At 43.3% G+C, this 16216-nt stretch overlaps 1 protein-coding gene across 1 annotated transcript; it reads left to right on the plus strand.

Annotated features, from left to right (window-relative positions):
* The first annotated feature begins 4346 nt into the window (after nucleotides 1-4346).
* On the plus strand, nucleotides 4347-15177 carry LOC118385873 (m-AAA protease-interacting protein 1, mitochondrial-like). Its single transcript, XM_035773067.2, has 5 exons — nucleotides 4347-4845; nucleotides 5050-5121; nucleotides 5260-5386; nucleotides 13298-13448; nucleotides 13857-15177. Exons 1-5 carry the CDS (start codon nucleotides 4528-4530, stop codon nucleotides 13933-13935), a joined length of 747 nt encoding a protein of 248 aa, XP_035628960.1. The 5' UTR covers nucleotides 4347-4527; the 3' UTR covers nucleotides 13936-15177.
* The last annotated feature ends 1039 nt before the right edge of the window (nucleotides 15178-16216 follow it).

Here is a 16216-nt window from a genome sequence, read left to right on the forward strand (position 1 = left end):
ATTTATATTTTTGTTTAGTATAGTATATAGTATTGTGCATGTATACTACCAGTGACAAGCACATAGTAATACAGGGTTGTCATGCAGTCTGAAAGTAGTTCCGGTCTTGATGGGGAGGCAGGTGGTATGGTTATCGGTCTATTGCAGGGGTCTTCAACCTTTTCTTGCCCAGGGACCCCCGCCCATCAATGGAAATCGTGGGTGCTTTTTCAAAGCTTATGTCAAATACTGCAGTAAGTGTAAATCAATCAATCACATGTATTTATTTATAAAACTAATGTTTGATGTAATCAAATGTGTTTATAAAGCCCTTTTACAATGAATAGATGTCACAAAGTGCTTATACAGAAACCAAGCCTAAAACCCCAGAGGCAAGCTAGGGTTATAGAGGGTGAAAAATAAATAAAACTAATTTTTGATGTAATCAAATGTGTTTATAAAGCCCTTTTACAATGAATAGATGTCACAAAGTGCTTATACAGAAACCAAGCCTAAAACCCCAGAGGCAAGCTAGGGTTATAGAGGGTGAAAAAGGTCAGCACCTCAGGAGTAAATGTCAGATGTCTTTTCATAGCCGAGCGTTCCGACGTCAAGACAGCAGGTGCGGGGGAGAGAGAGCGGGTCGAAACAGCAGGTCCGGGACAAGGTAGCACGACCGGTGAACTGGTCAGGGCAGAAAAGTAGAAACTGGATCAGCAGCACAACCGTTTGGACTGGGGACGTGGACAGACAGGAGTCGTCAGGGCAGGTAGTCCCGAAGCATGGTCCTAGGGCTCACGTCCTCCTGGAGGGGAGCGAGATGGGAGAATTAGAGGGAGCATACCTAAGATCAGGACACCAGATAAGACAGGAGAATTACACCAGCTATGACAGACTGCTCCAACGAGTCTAATTTGCTCAACAGTAGTTGAACCAGGGTCTGTAGTGACACCGCTAGCACTGAGATGCAGTGCCTTAGACCGCTGTGCCACTCGGGAGCCCAAAGGTGGGAAGGCAGGCTAAGGTTAAAGAGGGTTATAGAGGGTGAAAAAGGTCGGCCCCTCAGGAGTAAATGTCAGTTGTTTTTTCATAGCTGAGCGTTCTGACGTCGAGACAGCAGGTGCGGGGGAGAAATGAAGTTGACAAGTTTGTATTTAATTAAAGTCAAGCTTCACTAGTCATCTATACTCACCGTCAGTCATAAGAATCTACAAGTACATTGTTAAGTAAAGTATGAATTAAATGGCATTAGCTCATACTTTTGAATGTTATGTGTCAGAGCTTTTATAAAGTAGGAACCCAAGTAATGCGTACCCTTGTTCGCTGTCGGATGATGCAGAGTGAATAGCAGAGATTCAGGTTGAGGTCCAAACACTTAAAAGACACACCCTGGTCCACTTACCCTCGCCTTCCTCACCATGTTAAATAAGCATGCCCCGTTCAAAAAATGTAGAACTAAGAACAGATATAGCCCTTGGTTCACTCCAGACTTGACTGCCATTGATCAGCACAAAACCGTCATGTGGCGTACTGCATTAGCATCGAATAAGCCCCCGCAATATGCAACTTTTCAGGGAAGTTAGGAACCATTATACACAGTCAGTTAGGAAAGCAAAGGCTAGCTTTTTCAAACAGAAATTTGCATCGTGTAGCACAAATTGCAAAACGTTTTGGGACACTGTAAAGTCCATGGAGAAAAAGAGCACCTCCTCCCAGCTACCCACTGCACTCAGGCTAGAAAACACTGTCACCACCGATAATTGAGAATTTCAATAAGCACTTTTCTACGGCTGGCCATGCTTTTCACCTTTACCCCTACCCCACAGCTCTGCACCCACCGCAGCAACTTGCCCAAGCCCCCCCTGCTTCTCCTTCACACAAATCCAGATAGCTGATATTCTAAAAGAGCTGCAAAATCTGAACCCCTTCAAATCAATTGGGCTAGACAATCTGGACCCTCTCTAAAATTATCCGCAGTAATTGTTGCAACCCCTATTACTAGCCTTCTCAACCTCTTTCAAATCGTCTGAGATTCCTAAAGATTGGAAAGCTGCCCCCCCTCTGCAAAGGGGGAGATACTTTAGACCCAAACTGTTACAGACTCATATCTATCCTGCCCTGCCTTTCTAAAGTCTTCAAAAGCCAAGTAAACAGAACACCAATCATTTTGAATCCCACCTTTCATTCTCCCCTATGCAATCTGGTTTCCGATCTGGTCATGGGTTGTACCTCAGCCACGCTCAAGGTCCTAAACGATATCATAACCGCTATCAATACAATATAGTACTGTGCAGCCATCTTCATCGACCTGGCCAAGGCTTTCGACTCTGTCAATCACAGCATTTTTATCGGCAGACTCAATAGCCTTGGTGTCTCTAATGACTGCCTTGCCTGGTTCACCAACTACTTCTCAGTTCAGTGTGTCAAATCGGAGGGCCTGTTGTCCGGACCTCTATGGGGGTTCCACAGGGTTCAATTCTCAGGCTGACTCTTCTCTGTATATATCAATGATGTCGCTCTTGCTGCTGGTGATTCTCTGATCCACCTCTACGCAGACGACACCCTTCTGTATACTTCTGGCCCTTCTTTGGACACTGTTAATTAACCTCCGAACGAGCTTCAATGCCATACAACACTCCTTCCGTGGCCTCCAACTGCACTTAAATGCTAGTAAAACTAAATGCATGCTCTTCAACCGATTGCTGCCCGCACCTGCCTGCCCGACTAGCATCACTACTCTGGACGGTTCTGACTTTGAATATGTGGACAACTACAAATACCTAGGTGTCTGGTTAGACTGTAAACTCTCCTTCCAGACTCACATTAAGCATCTCCAATCCTAAATTAAATCTAGAATTGGCTTCCTATTTCGCAACAGTCTCCTTCACTCATGCTGCTAAATATACACTCATAAAACTGACTATCCTACTGATCCTTGACTTCGGTGATGTAATTTACAAAATAGCCTCCAACACTCTACTCAGCAAATTGGATGTAGTCTATCACAATGCCATCTGTTTTGTCACCAAAGCCCCATATACTACCCACCATTGCGACCTGTATGCTCTCATGGATGGCCCTCGCTTCATATTCGTCGCCAAACCCACTGGCTTCAGGTCATCTATAAAGCCCCGCCTTATCTCAGCTCACTGGTCACCATAGCAACACTGGTCACCCCCAAAGCCAACAACTCGTTTGGCCACCTTTCCTTCCAGTTCTCTGTTGCCAATGACTGGAATAAATTGCAAAAATCACTGAAGCTGGAGAACTACAGTGGGGCAAAAAAGTATTTAGTCAGCCACCAATTGTGCAAGTTCTCCCACTTAAAAAAGATGAGAGGCCTGTAATTTTCATCATAGGTACACTTCAACTATGACAGACAAAATGAGAAAAAAATTCCAGAAAATCACATTTGTAGGATTTTTTATGAATTTATTTGCAAATTATGGTGCACAATTGGTGGCTGACTAAATACGTTTTTTGCCCCACTGTATATCTCCCTCACTAGCTTTAAGCATCAGCTGTCAGAGCAGTTTACCGATCACTGCACCTGTACACAGCCCATCTGTAAATAGCCCCCCCAACTACCTCATCCCCATGTTGTTATTTTTGCTCTTTTGCACCCCAGTATCCCCCGATTCGCACATCATCATCTGCATATCTATCACTCCAGTGTTAATGTTACATTGTAATTATTTCGCCACTATGGCCTATTTTATAGCCTTACCTCCTTAATCTTACTACATTTGCGCACACTGTATATATTTTTTTTATATTGTGTTATTGACTCTACTTTTGTTTAACCCATGTGTAAGTCTGCGTTATTGTTTTTGTGAACTGCTTTGCTTTATCTTGGCCAGGTCGCAGTTGTAATAAATAAAACAATGATGCTCTTGGGGAATCCCAGTCGCCATCTGGGTGGGTGGTCCAAATGATTACCCAAGCAAGGGAAGTTTGCAACCTAAGCCCCTCAGCCCTCGTTTATAGTTGGCTTTGAGAATGTACAATTATGTTCACTCCGGTCCTGAAACTCCCCATAAAACAACATCAATGGAGAAGTCCACGTAAGTAAAAACGAATGCAAATAAGTTAGACATTTTCCTACTACATAAAAAATATATTTGTTTGTTTATTTTTTGTTATATTTTGGTAAATGTAGAAATAAAACATTTCCCTTCTTCAGAAGTTCCAGCTTGGCAAGCTAACGTAAGTTAGCTAATTTTGATAGCTATCATACTGTAGGCGTATATTAATAATTATATATTTCATATAAGTAAACATCCACTCATAATTGAATGTGGCGCATATAAAGCACCCACAAGTCACCGGTGGCTGAAAACACAATCATCGCGGGATGAACGAGTGATGGATTTACGGGCAAGGATGGTCCATTTAAAAAATAATCAAAATCATTCCTCCCTCGCCCTGCAAGTGTATACTCGTCAGACGTCATGAAACGTCATCAGAAGTGTCCACTTAATTTGAGGGCTGAGGGAATAGGGTGTGTCTTTTTAAGCGTTTGGAACGAAGGGTTAGGAGAAAATAAAGATGGCGCTGCCCATGTTAAGAGGTTGCAACTGTAGCAGACTGCCTTCAGTACTGAGTCGTTTCTTGAAACCCGAGCACGTTGTGCTTCCCCGGACCAATAAGACCACCCGCCTGGTTCCTACTTTGTCCGGTGGTGTTGTGTCCACCGTTCGACCTTACAGCTCTGATCGAGGTGGAGGTAAACAAAACCAGAAGGTGGTTGTGCTCGGCATCCCCAACCCTTTAATATGGTTCCGAAACCGATTATACTACTTTTTGATTCGGGTTTATTTAGACAAGGAATTCAACATCGAAGAATTTACAGAGGGATCGAAACAGGTAGGTCGGTTACAATCCGTGGAATGAGTGGTCTTTAGCAAGTGGAAGCTAGCTAGACCAGAAATACTTTATTTCTTTAAGTATTTATGGCATAGAAACCATCCAGCTAGACAAGGTGGGCGTTACTGCAAATCCCAGTTTTGTGCACAGTTCAGTTCTGGTTAAATAAGTGACTGTCGTCGTCCCCGCCGTGTGTTGTTGCAGGCATTCTCCCATGTTTCAAGACTATTGTCAGGGAGTCAATTTGAGTCGCTTGAAGGTCTGGTTGCTAAAGACGTGAGTATGATATACTCAGACATTTTTGCTAAAACAATTTCTGTGTAGCATTGATATGATACCTGGTAATTTCAACAGCATTCTCTGCAGACATTCGGCCCTTAATCATATTTCCTCCTTCAATTTTCTCCCACACAGCTGATTGCGAAACTGGAAGAGAAATGTGCTCTGCTCCCTCCAAGTCACCTGCAAGCGCTTTCTGCAGATCTGGAAGACTTGGTGTACACAACACCAGGGGATGTTGGCATCTATTATGATGATGATGGTAAGAGCCAGATTATGTTAGTGTATTTTTTTGTTGTTCTTATATGTGACTGTCCTGCTAATTTTTTTAATAGATTTTTGTTATGTAGAAAAAAATAGATAAAAAAATAATATATATATTTGACATGTAATCAAAGTAGAGACTCAGAGCTAGAACATGGGATATCATACACTACAGTTGATGCAAAATGGAGAAAGTAATTCTGCTTTGAAAGTTGATCAACTTGTAACCCCACTTTTGAGAAAATGGCCCCTGAATTGTTTTGGTACACATACTGGAGAGCTCTTTGTCTACACCCATTGAGCATCGTTCACACCCTCTTAAGCCTTAGTCCCACCCATCTATTTGATGATTCACATGTGAGGCCATGTCCTAAACTGGTTATTCCCAAACTTTTATAGTCCCGTACTAGAGGTCGACCGATTAATCGGCACGGCCAAGTTAAAATTTTCATAACAATAGGTCATCTGCATTTCTGGACGCAGATTACATTGCAATCCACGAAGAGACTGCGTGGTAGGCTGACCACCTGTTACGTGAGTTCGGCAAGGAGCCAAGGTAAGTTGCTAGCTAGCATTAAACTTTTATATTATAAAAAAATCTTAACATAATCACTAGTTAACTTCTTGCGTCGAGCCATGCCGGATCCGGTAGCGTAATCATAGCCTCAAGCTCAATACCATAACACAACGTTAACTATTCATGAAAATCGCAAATGAAATGAAATCAATATGCTAGCTCTCACGCTTAGCCTTTTGTTAACAACACTGTCATCTCAGATTTTCAAAAATATGCTTCTCTACCATAGCAAACTAGCATTTAGCATTTTGCGTTAGCATTAGCAGGCAACATTTTCACAAAAACCAGCAAAAACATTCAATAAATCATTTACCTTTGAAGAACTTCGGATGTTTTCAATGAGGAGACTCTCAGTTAGATAGCAAATGTTCAGGTTTTCCTGAAATATTTTTTGTGCAGGAGAAATTGGTCCGTTTGGTGCGTCACATTTGGCTACCAAAAAAAAAACAAATTCAGTTACCCAAACGCCAAACTTTTTTCCAAATTAACTCCATAATATCGACTGAAACATGGCAAACGTTTTTTAGAACCAATCCTCAAGGTGTTTTTCACATCTCTTCAATGATGTATCGTTCCTGGAAGTATCCTTCTGTATCGCAAGGTAAAATGAATGCCACTGGGAATTACGCACCAATTTAGACAAAGGCCACCGGACGGCCCCATGGCAAATGTGGTCTCTTATGGCCAATCTTCCAATGATATGCCTACAAATACGCCACAATGCTGCAGATATCTTGGATGAACGGCAGAGTGCATAAGCTCGTTCACAGCATATTCACAGCTATATAAAGAGACGTTAGTAAACACAGCGTCAAAAATCCTGTTCATTTCCTGTTTGAAGTTTCATCTTGGTTTCGCCTGTAGCATTAGTTCTGGGGCACTCACAGATAATATCTTTGCAGTTTTGGAAACGTTAGAGTTTTGTCTTTCCAAGGCTGTCAATTCCATGCATAGTCGCATCTTTTCGTGAGAAAATATTGCGCTTAAAACGGGCACGTCTTTTTATCCAATAATGACAACCTCTTCAACCTATGGAGGCGCTAACTACACAGGCTTGATGATATTACTAGTTTAACTAGCTTGTCCTGCGTTGCATATAATCAAAATAACAGGCACCGCATTATCATCGAATCACAGCCTACTTCTCCAAACAAGTGATTATTTAACAAAAGCTCATTTGTGAAAAAAGCACTATCGTTGCACCAATGTACCTAACCATAAACATCAATGCCTTTCTTAAAATCAATGCACAAGTATATATTTTTAAACCGGCATATTTTGTTAAAATAAATTCATGTTAGCAGGCAATATTAGCAAATATCTATATCTAGCAAACCAGGCAACTAAAAGCAACTTTCTAAACAATGTTTTGATTCGATTCTAGCTTGTTAGCTAGCTAGCCAGTTCAAATAATGACCTTATCATTTTGCTGTCATCTTAACTTTAGCTCATTTGTATTCATTATTACAGGACCATAAACAAACAAGATCCTTATTTTACAAGACAATGGCGAAGTAATTACAGGAAATGGCTTATAGTTGTCAGTGTGATGAAATAAAAGCAGGGCATTCTACCAGATAATGTTTTTACTTGTACACATGTCTCGTTGGCCTAACGTTATATCCAAATTTGACTTTGGTGCAGGTCATGTTCTTCTTCACATTACCGTCTCTGGTAAAGACGCACCATATCAAATAAAATCAACATTTTTGCAATGAAAACGACTTTGACAAAATTAGAAACGTATAATATTTGAAAATGTAGCTAGCTTGACTCTCTTTCCTGTATAGATGGTTGAACGCTTCTCCATGTGTGTGAGGGATTCAATGGTTGACATTGTTTTTTTTTTCAGTTATTAAACAAACTGGGCTCGTAATTGAACTATTTTATTTGTATTTAAAGATGGCATACAAGTTTGTTATTAAGGCACATGAAAGTTCCCATTTCTGCCCAAAAAAATAATTTTGATTAAAAAAATATACATTTTTACTTTCAAATGCCAAACCGCGTGGAGTAGTGACGCGCTATATACGACTAGTTTCCTGAAACGTGTCAGATATTGTGTTTTTCATGTCTTTTACATTTGTCTTAAATAATATCATAGTCACTACTGCATACAGAGTGATACTGTTGGGGAATGTAACTAAGCTAATGAAGAAGAATTGCTCTTTCTCACACACAAACACAAACACACACGGATCAAGATCAGATGGCCAAGACACACACACAGGCTGGCGCACACACACTACAGGCTCTCCTAGGCTGAACATGCAATGATTATACTAATAATGACTTAATTTAGTAACTGTTGACTGTGACCCAACTAATAACCAGGCTTATGAGGCCTTAAGAACACATCCTTGTTTAAACTTTAATAACCAGCATAATACAGAAAATACTAACATTTACATTTACATTTAAGTCATTTAGCAGACGCTCTTATCCAGAGCGACTTACAAATTGGTGCATTCACCTTATGACATCCAGTGGAACAGCCACTTTACAATAGTGCATCTATATCTTTTAAGGGGGGTGAGAAGGATTACTTTATCCTATCCTAGGTATTCCTTAAAGAGGTGGGGTTTCAGGTGTCTCCGGAAGGTGGTGATTGACTCCGCTGTCGTGGGGAGTTTGTTCCACCATTGGGGGCCAGAGCAGTGAACAGTTTTGACTGGGCTGAGCGGGAACTGTACTTCCTCAGTGGTAGGGAGGCGAGCAGGCCAGAGGTGGATGAACGCAGTGCCCTTGTTTGGGTGTAGGGCCTGATCAGAGCCTGGAGGTACTGAGGTGCCGTTCCCCTCACAGCTCCGTAGGCAAGCACCATGGTCTTGTAGCGGATGCGAGCTTCAACTGGAAGCCAGTGGAGAGAGCGGAGGAGCGGGGTGACGTGAGAGAACTTGGGAAGGTTGAACACCAGACGGGCTGCGGCGTTCTGGATGAGTTGTAGGGGTTTAATGGCACAGGCAGGAGCCCAGCCAACAGCGAGTTGCAGTAATCCAGACGGGAGATGACAAGTGCCTGGATTAGGACCTGCGCTGCTTCCTGTGTGAGGCAGGGTCGTACTCTGCGGATGTTGTAGAGCATGAACCTACAGGAACGGGCCACCGCCTTGATGTTAGTTGAGAACGACAGGGTGTTGTCCAGGATCACGCCAAGGTTCTTAGCGCTCTGGGAGGAGGACACAATGGAGTTGTCAACCGTGATGGCGAGATCATGGAACGGGCAGTCCTTCCCGGGAGGAAGAGCAGCTCCGTCTTGCCGAGGTTCAGCTTGAGGTGGTGATCCGTCATCCACACTGATATGTCTGCCAGACATGCAGAGATGCGATTTGCCACCTGGTCATCAGAAGGGGGAAAGGAGAAGATTAATTGTGTGTCGTCTGCATAGCAATGATAGGAGAGACCATGTGAGGATATGACAGAGCCAAGTGACTTGGTGTATAGCGAGAATAGGAGAGGGCCTAGAACAGAGCCCTGGGGACACCAGTGGTGAGAGCGCGTTGTGAGGAGACAGATTCTCGCCACGCCACCTGGTAGGAGCGACCTGTCAGGTAGGACGCAATCCAAGCATGGGCCGCGCCGGAGATGCCCAACTCGGAGAGGGTGGAGAGGAGGATCTGATGGTTCACAGTATCGAAGGCAGCCGATAGGTCTAGAAGGATGAGAGCAGAGGAGAGAGAGTTAGCTTTAGCAGTGCGGAGCGCCTCCGTGATACAGAGAAGAGCAGTCTCAGTTGAATGACTAGTCTTGAAACCTGACTGATTTGGATCAAGAAGGTCATTCTGAGAGAGATAGCGGGAGAGCTGGCCAAGGACGGCACGTTCAAGAGTTTTGGAGAGAAAAGAAAGAAGGGATACTGGTCTGTAGTTGATGACATCGGAGGGATCGAGTGTAGGTTTTTCAGAAGGGGTGCAACTCTCGCTCTCTTGAAGACGGAAGGGACGTAGCCAGCGGTCAGGGATGAGTTGATGAGCGAGGTGAGGTAAGGGAGAAGGTCTCCGGAAATGGTCTGGAGAAGAGAGGAGGGGATAGGGTCAAGCGGGCAGGTTGTTGGGCGGCCGGCCGTCACAAGACGCAGATTTCATCTGGAGAGAGAGGGGAAAGAGGTCAGAGCACAGGGTAGGGCAGTGTGAGCAGAACCAGCGGTGTCGTTTGACTTAGCAAACGAGGATCGGATGTCGTCGACCTTCTTTTCAAAATGGTTGACGAAGTCATCTGCAGAGAGGGAGGGGGGGGGATTCAGGAGGGAGGAGAAGGTGGCAAAGAGCTTCCTAGGGTTAGAGGCAGATGCTTGGAATTTAGAGTGGTAGAAAGTGGCTTTAGCAGCAGAGACAGAGGAGGAAAATGTAGAGAGGAGGGAGTGAAAGGATGCCAGGTCCGCAGGGAGGCGAGTTTTCCTCCATTTCCGCTCGGCTGCCCGGAGCCCTGTTCTGTGAGCTCGCAATGAGTCGTCGAGCCACGGAGCGGGAGGGGAGGACCGAGCCGGCCTGGAGGATAGGGGACATAGAGAGTCAAAGGATGCAGAAAGGGAGGAGAGGAGGGTTGAGGAGGCAGAATCAGGAGATAGGTTGGAGAAGGTTTGAGCAGAGGGAAGGGATGATAGGATGGAAGAGGAGAGCGTAGCGGGGAGAGAGAGCGAGCGGGGAGAGAGAGCGAAGGTTGGGACGGCGCGATACCATCCGAGTAGGGGCAGTGTGGGAAGTGTTGGATGAGAGCGAGAGGGAAAAGGATACAAGGTAGTGGTCGGAGACTTGGAGGGAGTTGCAATGAGGTTAGTGGAAGAACAGCATCTAGTAAAGATGAGGTCGAGCGTATTGCCTGCCTTGTGAGTAGGGGGAAGGTGAGAGGGTGAGGTCAAAAGAGGAGAGGAGTGGAAAGAAGGAGGCAGAGAGGAATGAGTCAAAGGTAGACGTGGGGAGACGTTAAAGTCGCCCACAACTGTGAGAGGTGAGCCGTCCTCAGGAAAGGAGCTTATCAAGGCATCAAGCTCATTGATGAACTCTCCGAGGGGACCTGGAGGGCGATAAATGATAAGGATGTTAAGCTTGAAAGGGCTGGTAACTGTGACAGCATGAAATTCAAAGGAGGCGATAGACAGATGGGTAAGGGGAGAAAGAGAGAATGACCACTTGGGAGAGATGAGGATCCCGGTGCCACCACCCCGCTGACCAGAAGCTCTCGGGGTGTGCGAGAACACGTGGGCGGACGAAGAGAGCAGTAGGAGTAGCAGTGTTATCTGTGGTGATCCATGTTTCCGTCAGTGCCAAGAAGTCGAGGGACTGGAGGGAGGCATAGGCTGAGATGAACTCTGCCTTGTTGGCCGCAGATCGGCAGTTCCAGAGGCTACCGGAGACCTGGAACTCCACGTGGAGTCGTGCGCGCTGGGACCACCAGATTAGGGTGGCCACGCGGTGTGGAGTGTTTGTATGGTCTGTGCAGAGAGGAGAGAACAGGGATAGACAGACACATTTTGACAGGCTACAGAAGAGGCTACGCTAATGCAAGGAGATTGGAATGACAAGTGGACTACACGTCTCGAATGTTCAGAAAGTTAAGCTTACGTAGCAAGAATCTTATTGACTAAAATGATTAAAATGATACAGTACTGCTGAAGTAGGCTAGCTGGCAGTGGCTGCGTTGTTGACTTTGTAGGCTAGCTGGCAGTGGCTGCGTTGTTGACACTACACTAATCAAGTCGTTCCGTTGAGTGTAATAGTTTCTACAGTGCTGCTATTCGGGGGCTAGCTGGCTAGCTAGCAGTGTTGATTACGTTACGTTGCGTTAAAAGAACGACAATAGCTGGCTAGCTAACCTAGAAAATCGCTCTAGACTACACAATTATCTTTGATACACAGACGGCTATGTAGCTAGCTATGTAGCTAGCTACGATCAAACAAATCAAACCGTTGTGCTGTAATGAAATGAAATGAAAATGTGATACTACCTGTGGAGCGAGCGGAATGCGACCGGGTTGTTGAGTGCGGAAGTTCTATTCAGTAGACGTTGGCTAGCTGTTGGCTAGCTAGCAGTGTCTCCTACGTTAAGGACGACAAATAGCTGGCTAGCTAACCTCGGTAAATTAAGATAATCACTCTAAGACTACACGCTCTAAACTACACAATTATCTTGGATACGAAGACAGCAAAGACAACTATGTAGCTAGCTAACACTACACTAATCAAGTCGTTCAGTTGAGTGTAATAGTTTCTACAGTGCTGCTATTCGGTAGACGGTGGACGTTTGCTAGCTGGCTAGCTGCTGGGCAGATAGCAGTGTAGACTACGTTAGGACGACGAAATACGAAGTTGCAATAGAAGTGCTGACTGTTTCACTTTGTTGTCCTCTTTCTTTTCCTTTTTCTTCTGTCCTTTTGTCCTTATTTTGTCTTCCTTTCTTCTGTTAACTAGATATTTTTGTTGTTATTCTTTGTAAGCTAGCTAGCTTCTTCCAGGAGAGTCCCTAGCAACTGCTTGGCAACAAGTAAACAATTCTGCTAGCAATTCAGCTAGCTAAGATAACTGTACAATTTTATGAAAAATAGTTACTTTTTCAAAAGCCTGTCTTTTTTGGTTTGTTCCTTGTTTTGTCTTCTATTGAGTCTTGCAGTTTTCTCTTGATTTTTTCGATGTACTTCCCTCTAAAAAACCATTTAAATCTCAATATATACAGGAGCTAATTTTTCAGCAGCTGCTCAATTTAGAACTCCGGAACAGAACTAACACTTACTAACAAAAGCAACATTTATGCTGAGACAAGAGCATATTGGCTGAAATGGGCAGAAAGCAATCTAATCATGGCAGATGACTGTTATGCATTTCACTAACACTGGTGGTTCTCAGAGAATGCATATCTTCATGAACAGTACCAGTCAAAAGCTTGGCCACACCTACTCATTCAAGGGTTTTTCTTTATTTTTTAAAACTATTTTCTACTTTGTAGGATAATAGTGAGGACATCAAAACTATGAAATAACACACATGGAATCATGTAGTAACCAAAAAAGTGTTAAACAAATCCAAGTATATTTTATATTTGAGATTTTTCAAATAGCCACCCTTTGCCTTGATGACAGCTTTGCACACTCTTGGCATTCTCTCAACCAGCTTCACCTGTAATGCTTTTCCAACAGTCTTGAAGGAGTTCCCATATATGCTGAGCACTTGTTGGCTGCTTTTCCTTCACTCTGCAGTCCAACTCATCTCTAACCATGTCAATTGTGTTGAGGTCGGTTGATTGTGGAGGCCAGGTCATCTGATGCAGCTCTCTGTCACTCTCCTTCTTGGTCAAATAGTTGTTTTGTCATTGTTCTAAAAACATTTCTCTCCTCTTTCAGGGCAGAAGTTTGTCAGTATTCTGATGAGATACTGGTATCTGACAAGTGCCCGGTTGCCTGAGGAATCATTGGAGGGAACACGTATCTTTCAGGTGGCCATAGGTGGTGAGGGTGAGCCGGAGACAAAGAGACTGCTCACAGCCAACTATGAGTGAGTTTTCTTTTGTATTTTGTTTTTGCTGAAGTACAATGTCACAGTTGATTTAATTGTCTACAGTTGGAGGTAGCTGTGATAAAGCATTCCTACTTAATCTGACAAAGAGAGAACACTGAGGCTGTGTTTACACAGGCAACCCATTCTGATATTTTTGCCACTAATTGGTGTTTCGACCAAACAGATCAGATCTTTTGCCAATAATTGTGCAAAAGATCAGAATTGGGCTTGCATTTACAAAGTCTGCAAACAGTTTCTCAGGGATGAGCCCACTGAGATCCTATATCTGTTCCCTAGGATCAACTACCTGCATTAACCACCTTTGCATGACTCTCAAATGACTCAAGTGTTTAATGTATAGACTTCCTGTTTTAACAACTCTTTATCTATCATGGCTGTTGGCAGATTCCAAAGGGAGTTTACTAAGGGGGTGTTGCCAGACTGGACCATCACCAGGATAGAGCACTCGAAGCTGCTGGATTAAACTTGGATTGAATGGAGATGGAGAGTGGTAGAGAAGCAGGAAACAGAAGACCATCCTTCCTGCTCACCCTACGAGAATATCCCCACCCACCTGCTAAAATCTTGATGGCCCTCAGGAGCAAAATGACTCTCAAAGCCAAGACCAGGAGAGACATGGGGGATATTTGAGGCCAACTTTCTATCTGCCAGAAGTCACATACTATCCGCTGTAGAAAAAGTACAAAAGTCAAACATGTCTCTTCGTAGTTTACTACTGTTCAGACATCCATGCAAGACCAGTTGTTCCCACTTGTCTCAGGCAGCATCGCAATCTGTGGTCCAAACTAGGCTTTGTTTGTCAGCTCTGCTTTTAGAGCCTGAGATTCTTCCTTCTGTTCAATGGGGAGGGTAGACAAGGGACAACTGTCACACGTTGTTCTCCTAAACATTTGAGTGAAGTTGAAATGTATAGACTAAATCCCCCCCCCACACCAAAAAAGGGAAAATACAAGTTTTATATATTCTCTCTCTCTCAAAAGTTTTTAATCCCCCCCACACCCCAGTTCCCCAACAGCTGCCCCTCAACCATCTGAGGAAAAATAAAATAAAAGCCAATGCAATAAACTAAAGACATCAAGGGCAACAAATCATAACAGCTAGGCCAACTGAATATGTTTGAGTGCATGTATGGCGTTATCTACGTGTGTGTGTGTGCGCATTTGAATGAGAGTGTGTATATGCATGTGTACAAACACCTGCACGACATCAGCCTCAGGAAAACAGGAAGTAGCTGTAACAACACTGCCCCTCCGACCAGCAACTCCACTCCCACTTGTCTCCAATTCCACATCCCAACCCTCAGCTTCCCTCAGCCCTTATTTGAGCTGTTCTTGATATAATATAGATGTGGTCTTTTATCAAATTGGGCAATCTTCTGTATACCACCCCTACCTTGTCACAACACAACCAATTGGCTCGAATGCATTAAGAATTATATAAAGTCCCCAAATGAACTTTTAAGAAGTGACTACCTCAGGAAGCTGGTTGAGAGAATCTCAAGAGTGTGCAAAGAAAGCTGTCACCAAGGGGAAGGGTGGCTATTTGAAGAATCTCTAATATAAAATGTTTTTACTTGTTTAAAGCGTTTTTGGTTACTACATGATTCCATGTGTTATTTCATAGTTTTGATGTCTTCACTATTATTATACAATGTAGAAAATTACTAATAAAGAAAAACCCTTGAATGAGTTGGTTCTAAAACTTTTGACCGGTAGTAGGTAGTATGTGTGTGTATATGATATATATATATATATGTTTCAAACTTGGGATAAATGGATACAAATAGTGCCTTAAATGTGGGCACTATTTAATTTGGCCAACTCCTTCCATAGAACTAATATTTCATATGACATCACTGTCCATTTTTCGCCTGCGACATTAGGTCAGAGAGGAAGAGGCGAAGCGAGAGCGTTTACTTCACCCAAAATCTGTCCACAAAAATACGACCATGAAATTATTTTGTATGGAGGTTAATGAGTGTTGAATTTTATTGCTAATTTCCTACGTGAGGCTTATTTGATTGAATGGACGTTTCTAATGGTTATGTCTATACGAATGCACTGATATGTGGACACACATGGCATTTTATCAACTTTAAGAAAAATGACATTGGTGTTTCAGCCAGGTCACCTGTAATGCAAGTCCATATTAGACATCCATAACATCAGGTGTACTATGGGAACTGTAGTCCTCTTAATTCAGAAAATCACAAAGGTGTTTTTGATTTTGTAAAAATGTTTTGTTGAAGACAAATCAAAAATACAACAATTCATCAGATTTTCATGTAGACTACAGTACAGTCTGACTTGGCTCCCCTTCCACATGGCTCAGGTTAGTTTTTAGGTCATAATACAGTCCCTTAAACTGAAACTTAAGCATTTAGAACATGTACAGTGAGTGTAATGATGCTGTATCTGGTGTTTGCTCACCATCCTGACATATCCCCACTAACCAAGTTGACCTTGCCTCTTAACTCTTTAAGTGCCAGTGCATCAGCAGCTACAGTTGAAGTCAGAAGTTTACATACACTTTAGCCAAATACATTTAAACTCTGGAGGTGTGTTTTGGGTCAACAAAGAATAATCCCACTAAGCCAAAAACCAGATGGGATAGCGTATCACTGCAGAATGCTGTGGTAGCCATGCTGGTTAAGTGTGCCTTGAATTCTAAATAAATCACTGACAGTATATTGAATACTGGTTAGAAAAATAAGTCTATATACAATGTGAGCAAATGAGGTGAGA

Source organism: Oncorhynchus keta, chromosome 7 (assembly GCF_023373465.1).
Source record: "Oncorhynchus keta strain PuntledgeMale-10-30-2019 chromosome 7, Oket_V2, whole genome shotgun sequence".
Classification (NCBI taxonomy): domain Eukaryota; kingdom Metazoa; phylum Chordata; class Actinopteri; order Salmoniformes; family Salmonidae; genus Oncorhynchus; species Oncorhynchus keta.